Source organism: Penaeus chinensis, chromosome 3 (assembly GCF_019202785.1).
Source record: "Penaeus chinensis breed Huanghai No. 1 chromosome 3, ASM1920278v2, whole genome shotgun sequence".
NCBI lineage: Eukaryota > Metazoa > Arthropoda > Malacostraca > Decapoda > Penaeidae > Penaeus > Penaeus chinensis.
In genome coordinates, this window is record NC_061821.1 from 5,587,915 (window position 1) to 5,600,414 (window position 12,500).

The window sequence follows — 12,500 nt, forward strand, 5'->3', positions numbered from 1 at the left end:
GGACAAAGTAAAGTAACGAATGAAAAATTATAATATGACAAATGAACGAAGCACTCAGAATTACCACAACGAAAAAAAAAAAAAAAAAAAAAAAAAAAACGAAAAGTAAGCAAGTAAACAAAAAGGGAAAAATGACCGACCATGGCCTTAAAAAAAAGCCAAATCCAATAAGAAAATAAGAAAGGGCATCAATCCCAAAAAACAATAGCGAATAAAGAATAAGTAAATGTATGAATAAAAGCAAGACGAGTTACGTCTCCAGAATAAACAAAATATACAAACAAGAGCATGATAAGCAAACTCAAGCAAATCAAGCCAAACAAAACAAACGAAGGGAAAAAAATCAAACTAGGACAAGCAAGTCAATGTGTGTGTCTGTATACACGTATGTGCGTATTTCTACGTATTCTACCATATGTGCACCTTCCTTGTATCCATGCATGTAAGTATGTATTCCGTGTACACCTCTCTCCTGTGTGTATGTATATACCTATTCCACCATCAGCTTGCCTCTCTTGTATATACACATATACATGTACCTATTTCGCCATGTGTGCGGGTCCCATCCTGTGTATGTGCCCTCATGTGTACCCCCATGTACGTATTTCACAATGTGTGTGTGTGAGCCGAGCGAGCGAGCGAGAGACGAAGCCGCGCTCAGTCGTTGTCGAGACGTGGTCGAGGGAGGGCGTTTCTGGTCTCCGTTCCCGCGTGTTGTGTCTTGTGTGTGTGCGAGGCGGACCACGTGTGTGTGTTTTTCGGGTTCGCGTGGGCGTGCGGGCGTGGTGGATAGCTCGAGGCCGTTGGATATTGTAAGATCGTTGTTGGGAAGGACGTGTTTTTTTTTTGTGTTTTTTTCATATTCCGGATTTTTTTTTTTTTTAATTTGTAAGAGTTTGGGTTTTTGTTTGTTTTTCCTTCTCTCCTCGATTGTCTTCGCCTTTGGAATAAGAAAAGGTTTTTATTTTCTTTTTTTCGTTTGATGTTCTGTTTTTTTTTTTTTTCACCTTTGCTTTCCCTTCTTCCCCTTTCTTAATTAAAGTCTTGTATGCTTATGTCTTATTTTTCTCTTCTGCTATTCCGTTTCTCGTATTATTTCTATGCATTTGGTCATTAAATTTTCAGAAACAAATGCTTGATTTTTCAGAGAATGTAATTCAGGCTTTTTTGTTTTATCTTTTCTAACATTATCCAATATATTCCTTTATTTTTTGCCATGCAAGTGTGCACACTGATGCATGCACTTAATAATAATATAATATACCTTACCTGATCAAAATTCACATAATTATACGAATTATACGAATGTGTACTAACCTATATCAAAAGAAAATGACAAATACCGAAAACAAAAATAACATAAAAATCTAAACAAATGAATAACCCCCCCCACCACACCTCCCCCCAAAAAATTAATAAAATAACAAACATCAAAACTAATAATACAAATAAACGCACGAAAGATTTCATAAATTAACAAATAGTGTTAAAAAAAAAAAAAGGAAAATCGGCTCGCGCAACATTACGTAATCAAGGCTAACAAGTCAAGCCGAAAATACGATGTATATCTATTTACATTTCACTTTGGCAAATCTCCCTCGATTTTTTTTTTTCTAAAATGTATTTGTTTATAGATTGACATAAATTGCTCGTGTTTTTTTTTTTTATGTTAAGATGGAATTGTAGATGTAGTTTTGTCTTTAGAGAGAGAGTGATAGATAGAGAGAGAGGGAGAGAGATAGAGAGAGAGAGAGAGAGAGAGAGAGAGATAGAGATAGAGATAGAGATAGAGATAGATATAGATATAGATATAGATATAGATATAGATATATATAGAGAGAGAGAGAGAGAGAGAGAGAGAGAGAGAGAGAGAGAGAGAGAGAGAGAGAGAGAGAGAGAGGAGGAGGGACAGAGGGAGAAAGAGATAGAGCGAGAGAAGGAGATGCAGAGAGAGAGAGAGAGAGAGAGAGAGAGAGAAGGAGGGACAGAGGGAGAGAGAGAGAAAGAACGAGTGAGTGAATAGCTGCAAGCGTGAAAGAGAGAGAGAGAGAAAAAAAAAAATACGGTAGCAGAGAGAAAGAAATAATACGAGAAACAGACATATAAAATTTAAAAACAATCACGGTTTATTCGAATGCCCTTGATTTTTGCTAACATACAATCGCATTAATCTCTCTCCAGATAAGAAATTTGATTGTAAATCCGTATGCAGCTTTGTCGATATGAGATTGACTGTCTTTTTTTTTCTTTTTTTTTAATCAAATTGATAATCTCTTCTTAATCAGGATTATCCGCATGCCAAAAACAATTAGAAATGATTAACTTTGCTCGGAGACCAGTCACAATATATTCTTTTTAAAAATAAAGATAGAGATATATAAAGAGATTTATGACACACTGGAAAATTTACTAACCTAATAAAGACAACACAAGAATGGCCACTTCATTAACAGCCCAAAAAACAAGAGCAACACTAAGGTAACCAAACATACCATCACCTTTTAAATAATAGACCAAGTGGCAGCGCTCACCCCTTGACACGCAGCCCATTCGGAGAACAAGTGTAATTATCAGTTGAAAGTTGATTTAGATCGAACAGCACTTACCGAGGCGCGACGGGCGGGTGGGGGGGAGGGGGGGTGTGTGTTGTGGGCAAAGGGTTATATTTTTTCTTGTTTTGCTTGTGTGTCATTAAGTGTGTCTTTTGTTTTGTGTGATTTCCGTGATGTCTTTGTTGTCATTATCATCATCGTTATCATTATCATTATTATAGTTTTATGTTGTGTGGGTTACAATGAAACCAGCCTTGTACTATTATTATTATTATTATTATTATTATTGATTATAGTTATCATTATTATAATCATCATCATCACCATCATCATTATCATCATCATCGTTATCATCATCATCATCATCAGTTGATTTCTCACCAAAAAGTTTTTGTTTTTGGTTTTTATTGTAGCTGTCAACTGGTTTGACTTAGGGAAATGTGAAAGCTGTTTTGATTATTTTAGATAATGCCTTGATACGCAGCGTTTGATCTTTGAGGTGATTATTTTTGTATAATGGGGAAAAAAATGTTTTTTTTTTTTTTTATCCTTGACATTATCACCATCATTATTATCAATCATATCATTCTGTCTAATTCAGAATGCTACTTCTTGATATAAAACATTCAGAAGTTTTATCTTTCAGATTCTTTCCCAAAGCGCAACTTCATAATTTAAAAATAACAAGTAATTATCATTAACATATTGCAACATATTTTACACGCTAAAAATCAGAAATGTATTAATACTGCTAATACTAATAATGACAAGTCTTCATTCTGTCAAACATACACTGGCATTAAGTAATTATGTCAATCATAATAAGTGATAGTAATAGTGACAGTGATTATATTGATGATAAAAGATGTTAATACTAATAATTGTAATAATTGTAATAATGATAGTAATGATGATAGTTGTAATGGCAATGATGGTAATAATGATAATGGAAATAATAATGATGATAATATTGATAACAGTAATGATGATAATAATAATTATTACAAATTTGGTAATAATGATAGTTATTATGATAATGGCATTGATAAAAAAAAAATAGCGATAATAATGATAATGGTATTAATAATGATAGTTATAATAATGGTATAATGATATGATAATACCAATAGTTAATGGCAGTAATGCTATTAGTTGAACAATAATAATAAGAATAAAAATAAAAAAAATATATAATATTGGTGATGATAATGCTAGGAATAATAATAATAATAATAATAATGACCCTCTCTTGCTCATTGTTGTCGTTGGGGGGGGGGGGGGGGGGGGGAGGACGGGACTTAGGTCCAGTGTTGGGGATCACCTTCGCCTTAACAAATTTTGCGGCGTCAATTCTTCTCCTTTCCCTTTTCTTTCTCCTTTTCTTCGTCCCCTTGCTCTGTCCACTTATACTGATCGTCTACTCCTTCCCCTTCTAACTACCTTTACCTTATAACCCCATCAGCTCCCTTTCTCTACCCTTTTTCATTACCACACTACCCTATAGTGCAGTTCAACCCGCAAATTCACCCTAAACTTCACCCTAAACTTCACCCTAAACTTCACCCTAATCATTAACTCGTTCCTAACCCTTTTCTCTACTCTGCCATAGCGCCATACAAGGCCTGTGGAAGTCGGTACTCAAAGCATCCAACTCTGAATCCACTCGCTGGCGCCAAAAGTCAAAGGGATTCGAATAAACACCACCGTGATTTATTTTTTCTTTTTGATTTTTTCTTTTTTTTGTGATCTTTGATGTCGTAAAGCACTTTCTTACCTGGAGGCTTATGCTATTGCAACATTTTGAATACGTTGCTAATGATCCGAGATGTTGACGTGGCAGATCGTGGTGATAATGATGATAATGATAGTAGTAGTTGCAAAAATAACAATTACGATAATAATGGTAGTATAAAAAACAATTGCAATAGTTGTAAAATTAGTAATGATAATGATAATAGTAAAAATAGTAATGATAATGATAATAATGATAATGCAATGATCATAATAATTAAAATGGCAATAATAATAATAATTAATGATGGTAATAATAATAATTACAGTAATAATCATGAAATTAATTACAATGATTATAATAACGGAGACAGCCAGGTAAACCGAAATTATTGTGCTATCTGTCTGGTGCAATTACATTAAGCCGTGAATTGAAACCCAAACTTTATGATTTGAATTGCATTATCCGTTTTGTTGATATTAGATATGCTAATTCTTCTTGATGAGGTAGCATGGAGTGATGAATTTCAATGGTGTGTGTGTGTGTGTGTGTGTGTGTGTGTGTGTGTGTGTGTGTGTGTGTGTGTGTGTGTGTGTGTTGTCTTGCTGTTCGATTTTTTTTTTTCTCTCTCCCCTCCTCTCTCCCCCCCCCCCCTCTCTCTCTCTCTCTCTCTCTCTCTCTCTCTCTATCTATCTATCTATCTCTCTCCCTCCCTCCCTCCCTCCCTCCCTCCCTCCCTCCCTCCCTCCCTCCCTCTCTCTCTCTGAACATGCATGTCCGTGAACATACCCATCTACATATCTGCGCTCATACCTTCACACATCCCTCCATAAACCTATATTTATTCCCCAAACCATATCATCAGAGGCCCCATAACCGCGCTACAAGCACAGATAAAAACCGACAAGCCAATTTCGCAAAGTACCTGAGCGAAACAGCTAACTCGGGGAATAACAGTTGAAGTGCCTAATCTATCAGTGTTACTTCTGTTCAAGGTCTGGTTAACTTTGAACATCTCAGGAGACCGGAATAGTTTAAAAGAAAAGCTAATGGGTCTGTTTAATGAGAGAGATTTGCATTCGTGGCGATGCGAAGTGACAGTGATGCTGAACAGTGTTAGGGTCCTAGACGTTTAGTATTTGTGGGATTGTTATCTGTGTTATCGTGGATGTTTTTGTTATGCCTTTTATGTTATTATTATTATTATTATTATTATCATTGTTGTTGCTGTTGTTATTATCGTCATCATTATCTTCATCATTATATTATTATTACTATTTTATTATTGATATTATTATTATTGTTATATTACTATTATTACTATTACTATTATCATTGTTGACGGTAATATTAGTAGTAATTGTAGCAGCAGCACTGTTTTTATCATTATCATTATGATAATGATAGTAATAATAGTAGTTATTATCATTGGTATTATTTATATTTATAATTATCATTGTTATTAATAATATCGTTACTACATTATTATCCTTGTCATTATCTGTCAGATGTTATTATTTTTTAACTGTATCCTCAGAGTATATGTATGTCTGTCTGAACATTATCTACGAAACTGAATATAGTGACAGTATAAACATCACTCGCTTCACCTTTTTATTCCGAATACCATTATACATTAAGCAGATACAGTGGATATGTAAAATTCATGTCTATTCCATTCCAACGACGTTTTTAATCATTTTATTTTCCGGCGACAGAAACCTGTGAAATGTAAGTTATCTGTAATCAACATGCCAAATAGTATTAATTAAAAATGAATTAAAAAATCGTAAAGCTCTCTACTACACGCTGATTTCAACTGGCCGTGTGTTTTAATTAAAGGCTGGGAGAGTTAAAAGATTTTTTTTTTTTTTACATGAGATTTTGTCATGGTGATAATGATGTAGTAATCAATATTCTTTTGTGTTATTCTCATCATCATATCATCATCATCATCATCATCATCATCATCATCATCATCATCATCATGATTATTATTATTATTATTATTATTATTATTATTATTATTATTATTATGATAATATGGATGATAACAATGGGTATTGGTAGTAGTAGTAGTATTGTTATTGTTACAAATACTACTTGTGCTTTTATCTAGTACTGTTATCGATTCACACGTACACATGCACGCACACGCACGTACACAGTATGGCGAATCCCGCGGATTTTGCCACTTCGGTCAAGGAATTTTCTTGATTAACAATTAGGCTGACTTGGTGGTCATAATTATAAAGGGTGAGGAGGGGTGGAGGGGGGGGGGGCGCAAATTTACAATTGGAAGAGAGTAACGTGGTGTTAGTGTACAGCGTAATGATAATGGCTAATTATAGATCATGATGAATATAATGATGGTTATTTTAATGGCAAGGGTCATAATAGCAAGTTGAATGATGATATTAATAACGATAAAACTAAAAAAAGTAATAGGCATATTGATAATGATAATAAAATAATTAAGAGTAGTAATGGTGGTTATAATTATTTAATAATAATGATAATAAAACACTAGTAATAGTAGAAGTAGTAGTAGTAATAGTGATAATAATGATTATGGTATGATACTACAACTAGTAATAATAATGATGATATTACTACTAATAATGATGACGATAATTAAAGCAATTTTGTTAGTATTATTCATACTGGCAATGTGATGGTAACATTTATAATTCTTATTGTTAAGACTTAGCATTATAATTATAAATATTGGTGTTATTATTATAAGTATTATTTTGATATTGTTTTTTATAATTATTTTCAGTGTTTCTATTATTACAGAAGTTATTGTCATCATCATCATCATCATCGTCATCATCATTTTATTATTATATTTGTTGTGTTATTATTATTAAGGGAACAACATAGAACACAGACTCTTTTCATTAGTTGAAATTATAAAGAATTCATATTCTGTTGTCGTTATTTTTGTTTTTTTTTGTGTGTGTGATTTGATTTAATAATGCATGATTATGATTTCAGTGACGGTAATGATACATAATTTATGATAATTGTTTATGGGATTATGCGGTTGGCTGAATTGCTTGTAGAGGTCCAGATATTTTCAATTTTATTTTTGGGTGAATATTTCTCTTCTATTTTGCTTTGTCTCTCTTTTTTGTTTTCTTTTCTTTTATTTGTTTTATTTTCCTTAGTTTTGCCTTTTATTTTAACTCTCTTTTTCTTTGTCTTTCTGTTTTTTTCTTCTGTTTTTTCTTTGTCTTTTATATATATTTATCTTTGTCTTTTTTTATCTTTTTTTCTTCTTTCTCTTCATTTTCTTTGCTTCTTTATCTTCACCTTTCCTTTGTATTTTCTTTCCCTTTCGTTCTTTTTTTCTTATCTTTTTTAATCTTTTTTTTATCATCTATCTTTTCTTTTCATTATCTTTATTTTTGTATTTGTGTTTTTTATCCTCTCCGCTTTCTTTTTTATTGTTTTCTTAATCTTTCTTTTCTTTTATGTATTTATTGTTTTCTTTTCTTTTTCTTTTGATTAAGTTTCTTTTCTTATTTCCCTTAATATTATTGTTTCTTTATTTTTCTTTTCTTTATTTTTTTTCTTTATCTTTCTTTCTTTATCTGTCACTTTTTCATTCTTCATATTTCTTTTTCTTTATTTTTACCTTCGTTTTCTTTTTTTTCTTTTTTTTGTCTGTGTATGTTTTTTCTTGTTTTTATATGCAGTATATTTGTTTGTTTGTCTGTTTTCTTTTTTAACGATACTGATATTTATTAAGAATATGTTTATGTATATAGAATTATACCCTTTGTGTATGTATGCACTCGTCTGCACACACGCACACGCATACACATACACGCGCACGCAGCACGCACGCATATACACACCACACATGCCAGAAAATAAAGAAAATTAGTCTAATAATGATGAAGATAATAATAATAATAACAATAATAATAATAATAATTGTAATAATATAATATAAATAGTAATAATAACAACAACAAAACAACAGCAATAATAATAATAATAATAATAATAATAATAATAATAATAATAATGACAAATAAAGTAAAAATGAAACAAAAAAATTCATTCAAAATAAAAACATAGACGACAACAACATAACAAAATGACTACAACACCATGACAGGTGAAAAAATACACCACAACCCTTTAACAACTTCGCCCTTCCTTCCTCGACAGCATCATGGGCGGCCTATGGTGGATGACAGTGTTGGCGGTCGTGGGCGTGATGGTGCCGCCCGCGATGCCTTGCTCTTGCTTCAGTCGCCACCCACAGCAACACGTCTGCGAGGCGGATTTCGGTGAGTACTCTTGGTTGGGGGTTGGTGGGTGGTGGGGGGTGGGGGGTGGGGGTTGGTAGTTGTTAGTTAGTGGTTATTATTGTAGTTGTTGTTTGTGGTTGTTGTTAGTTGTTATTGGTTATTGTTAGTAGTAGTTGTTAGTTGTTTATGGCTATTGTTGTTAATTGCTATTGTTAGTTGTAGTTGTTAGTTGTTAATGGCTATTGTTAGTTGTAGTTGTTAGTTGTTAATGGCTATTGTTGTTGTTGTTCGTTATTATTATAGATTATGTTATTAAGGTGTTATTACTGTTATGCTGTTGTATGCTGCATTGCTAGTTGTAGTAGTTATAGTTATTATAAATCATGTTATTAGGGTTTATTTCTTATATCCTTGTGTATGCTCTGTTGTTATAGTAAGTATAAACAATTTTATTACGCGTAAATGTTACTCGACATTAGGTTATTGCAGCGATGTTACTGTTATTTTCTGTTACTGTTACGTAAGGCTGGATATTATGTCATTGTTATTGATAGTAATTTTAGCGGAACTGTATAGTATTTAGGTTATTATTATGGGACTTGTGCTGTTGAAGTTGTAATTATAAATATTTTACGCTTTCGAGTTTTTCGGTAAATGGGGAATGAGAAAGAGGGGAATACGAAACAGAAAGGGGAAAACGGAAAGAATGAGAAAGAGAGAACGTGAAGGAAGTAAAAGAAGGTAGAGAAGGGGAAGAGAAAAAAAAGTCAGATAGAAAGGAGGAAGAAAACGAGAACACAGAGGAAACAAAACAAATACGAAAGGAAAAAAAATATGAAAGAAGACAGAGAAAAGAAAGATAACAGGAGAACAGAAGAACTGAAGGAAATAAGAGAGAAAACAGAAAAGAGAAAGATAACAGAACAGAAGAACAAAAGGAAATAAGAGAGAAAACTGAGAAAAGAAAGATAACAGAACAGAAGAACAGAAGGAAATAAGAGAGAAAACAAAGAAAAGAAAGATAACAGAAAAACAGAAGAAGAAAAATAAATGGCACAGAAGGAAATAAACAATACACAGCGAAGAGAATGATAACAGGAGAACAGAAGGACAGAAGAACACCTTAAGTTCAGACGTCTGTACCAAGAGAACATAAATAGATAAAAGGTCGTTAAGTGGCATTAACAACAAGAGACAGCAACACATAGTTAGTGGCGGTGTGTGGTTAGGGAAAGAAAATAATCGTTAAGTGTCTGGCCATTGTTTTACTGGCTTTTTTTTTTTTTTTTTTTTTTTCTTTTTTTTGGCAACACTGGTGGGATTTTTTTTTCTTTTTTTGTATGACGATCTCTTATTTTTTCGTTTTTTTTTTCTGTGTCTTTCGGTATTATCTTTCTGTTCGCTTTCTTCTCTCTCTTTTATTTCTCTCTTTTTTTTTCTCTCTCTCTCCCTCCCTCTCTCTCTCTCTCTCTCTCTCTCTCTCTCTCTCTCTCTCTCTCTCTCTCTCTCTCTCTCTCTCTCTCTCTCTCTTCTCTCTCGCTCTCTCTCCCTCTCTCTCCCTCTCTTTCTCTTTCTCTATGTCTCTCTCTTTCTCTTTCTCTCTCTTTTGGCAACATTTAACGTCACAGACATACCGGTGACAAACAACAAACAAAAGTAAATTGCTTTGAGCCGGAAAGCGGGTCGTTAGTGACACTGATACTTCGCTGATAAAGGAAGAAGGAGGAGGAGGAGGAGGAGGAGGAGGAGGAGGAGGAGGAGGAGGAGAAGGAGAAGAACAAGAACAAGAACAAGAATAAGAATAAGAACAAGAACAAGAAGAGATGAGGAAAAGGAAAAAGAAGAAGAAGAAGAGATGAGGAAGAAGAGAAGAAGAAGAAGAGATGATGATGAGGAAGAAGAAGAAGGAGAAGAAGAAGAAGAAGAAGAAGAAGAAGAAGAAGAAGAAGAAGAAGAAGAAGAAGAAGAAGAAGAAGAAGAAGAAGGACACGCATATGGATAAGAATAAAAAGGAGGAGGAGGAGAAGAGGATGACGATGAAGCAGAATATGGTGATTGTGAAGATGGTAGTGATGAAGATGCATGACAAGAAGAAAGGGAAAAAGAACAGGGCTAAGAAGAATTGAACAAAATGGAGAATAAGAATAAAGAGAAATGAGAAGAAAGAGAAAAAATAAGAAAACAAAGATTGCTGACGCCAGTGGCAAGAGAAAATCCTGGTTGATGAGATGAAAATATGTCAGGAGTTTGAACAGTATGTTGTCCTTCGCCAAGCTTTACTTGCTCCCTACCCCCCCCCCCCCCTCATATTCTGCCCGGCTCTGAGCCTCCCTCATAGCCCCGCCCTCATACCGGGTTTTTACTCCTTACTCCCCCTCCTCATGCCACCTCATAGCGCCTCCCTCATGCCACTTCATAATTCCTCCCTCATAAAGTTTTTTTTACTCCTCCCCCTCTTCATGCCCCCGCCCTCATAGCGGTTTTTTACACCTTACTCCCCCTCCTCATGCCACCTCATAGCGCCTCCCTCATATCACGTCATGGACCCTCCCTCATGCCACTTCATAATTCCTCCCTCATATAGTTTTTATTTTTACTCCTCCCCCTCCTCATGCCACCTCATATCCCCGCCCTCATAGCGGTTTTTTACTCCCGACTCCCCCTCATACTTTGTCTCTCCCCGTATCCTTCTGCTTATACTCCTTTTTCTCTTTCCCTCATCCTTATACCTTCTTCGATTCCCACCCTCCACCCTCCACTCTTCCTCCTCTTCTTCCTCTTCCTTCTTCTTTTTCCTTCTTCCTTTCCTTTTCCTCCTTCTCTTCCTCCTAACTCCCACTCCCTCCACCTCTCTTCTCCCTCCTCCCTCTCCCTTTTCCTTTTCTTTCTCCCTCCTTCTCCTTCTCCCTTTTCCTTCTTCTCTTCCTCCTCCCTCCCCTTTCCTCTCTCTCTTCACACTCTTTCCCCTCTCTCGTCCTTCCATTTCCCTTCTCTCCTCCCTCCCCTCTCTTCCTTCCTTCCCTCTATCTTCCTCTTTCTTCCTTTCCTATCTCTTCCTCTTCTTTTGCATCTCTCTCTCTCTCTCTCTCACTCCTCTTTCCCTTCTCTCTCTCTCTTCCTCCTCTTTCCCCTCTCTCTCCTTTTCCCCTTCCTCCCTCCCACTCCTTCCTCCTTTCCTCTCTGTTTTTCCTCTTTCCCCTTGCTCTCCTACTCCCTTTCCCCCTCCCTCCCTCCTCCCTCCTACTCCCTTCCCCCCTCTCTCCTACTCCCTTCCCCCCTCCTTCCTACTCCCTTCCCTCCTCCCTCCTACTCCCTTTCCCCCTCCCTCCTACTCCCTTTCCCCCTCCCTCCTACTCCCTTTCCCCCTCCCTCCTACTCCTTTTCCCCCTCCCTCCCTCCTCCCTTTCCCCCTCCCTTCCACTCCTTCCCTTCTATTAAGACGTGTCATTCAGAAATCCAATTACAGTGTCACTTTTGTTGATTTCAATTATCTTCAGGTGTTGATCTTCCGAAAATATTAGACGTTATGAGAAAACGTGAACGTGATTTTGAGAGAGAGAGAGAGAGAGAGAGAGAGAGAGAGAGAGAGAGAGAGAGAGAGAGAGAGAGAGAGAGAGAGAGAGAGAGAGAGAGGGGGGGGATGAAAATAAAGAGATAGGGAGAGAGAATGACAGAGAGAGAGAGATAGACAGATAGAGTGAAATCTATCGCCTCTCAATCTCTCTCCCTCCCTTTTCCTCCTCCTTCTCCTCCTCCTTCTCCCTTCCCCTTCCCTCCTCCTCCTCCTCCTCCCTTTCCTCCTCCTCTCTTTCCTCCTCCTTCTCCTCCTCTCTTTCCTCCTCCTCTCTTTCCTCCTCCTCCTCCTCCTCTTCCTCCTCTTCCTCTCTTTCCTCTTCCTCTCTTTCCTCCTCCACTCTCCTTTCGCCCTCCACCAAGATAGTGATCGTC

At 35.8% G+C, this 12,500-nt stretch overlaps 1 protein-coding gene across 7 annotated transcripts in view; it reads left to right on the forward strand.

Moving 5' to 3' along the window:
- The window catches only part of LOC125045694 (tissue inhibitor of metalloproteinase-like), a 211,983-nt gene that overhangs the window by 34,862 nt on the left and 164,621 nt on the right, over positions 1-12,500 (forward strand). For 5 of the 7 annotated variants that reach the window (XM_047643144.1, XM_047643152.1, XM_047643130.1 and 2 more), the window contains one exon: positions 8,470-8,591. In XM_047643144.1, the coding sequence (XP_047499100.1) occupies positions 8,474-8,591 (118 nt within the window). In that variant the 5' untranslated portion in view covers positions 8,470-8,473. Of the gene's footprint in view, positions 1-671; positions 958-8,469; positions 8,592-12,500 lie in introns of those variants that run through there. The other 2 variants (XM_047643137.1, XM_047643166.1) reach the window with 2 other exon arrangements.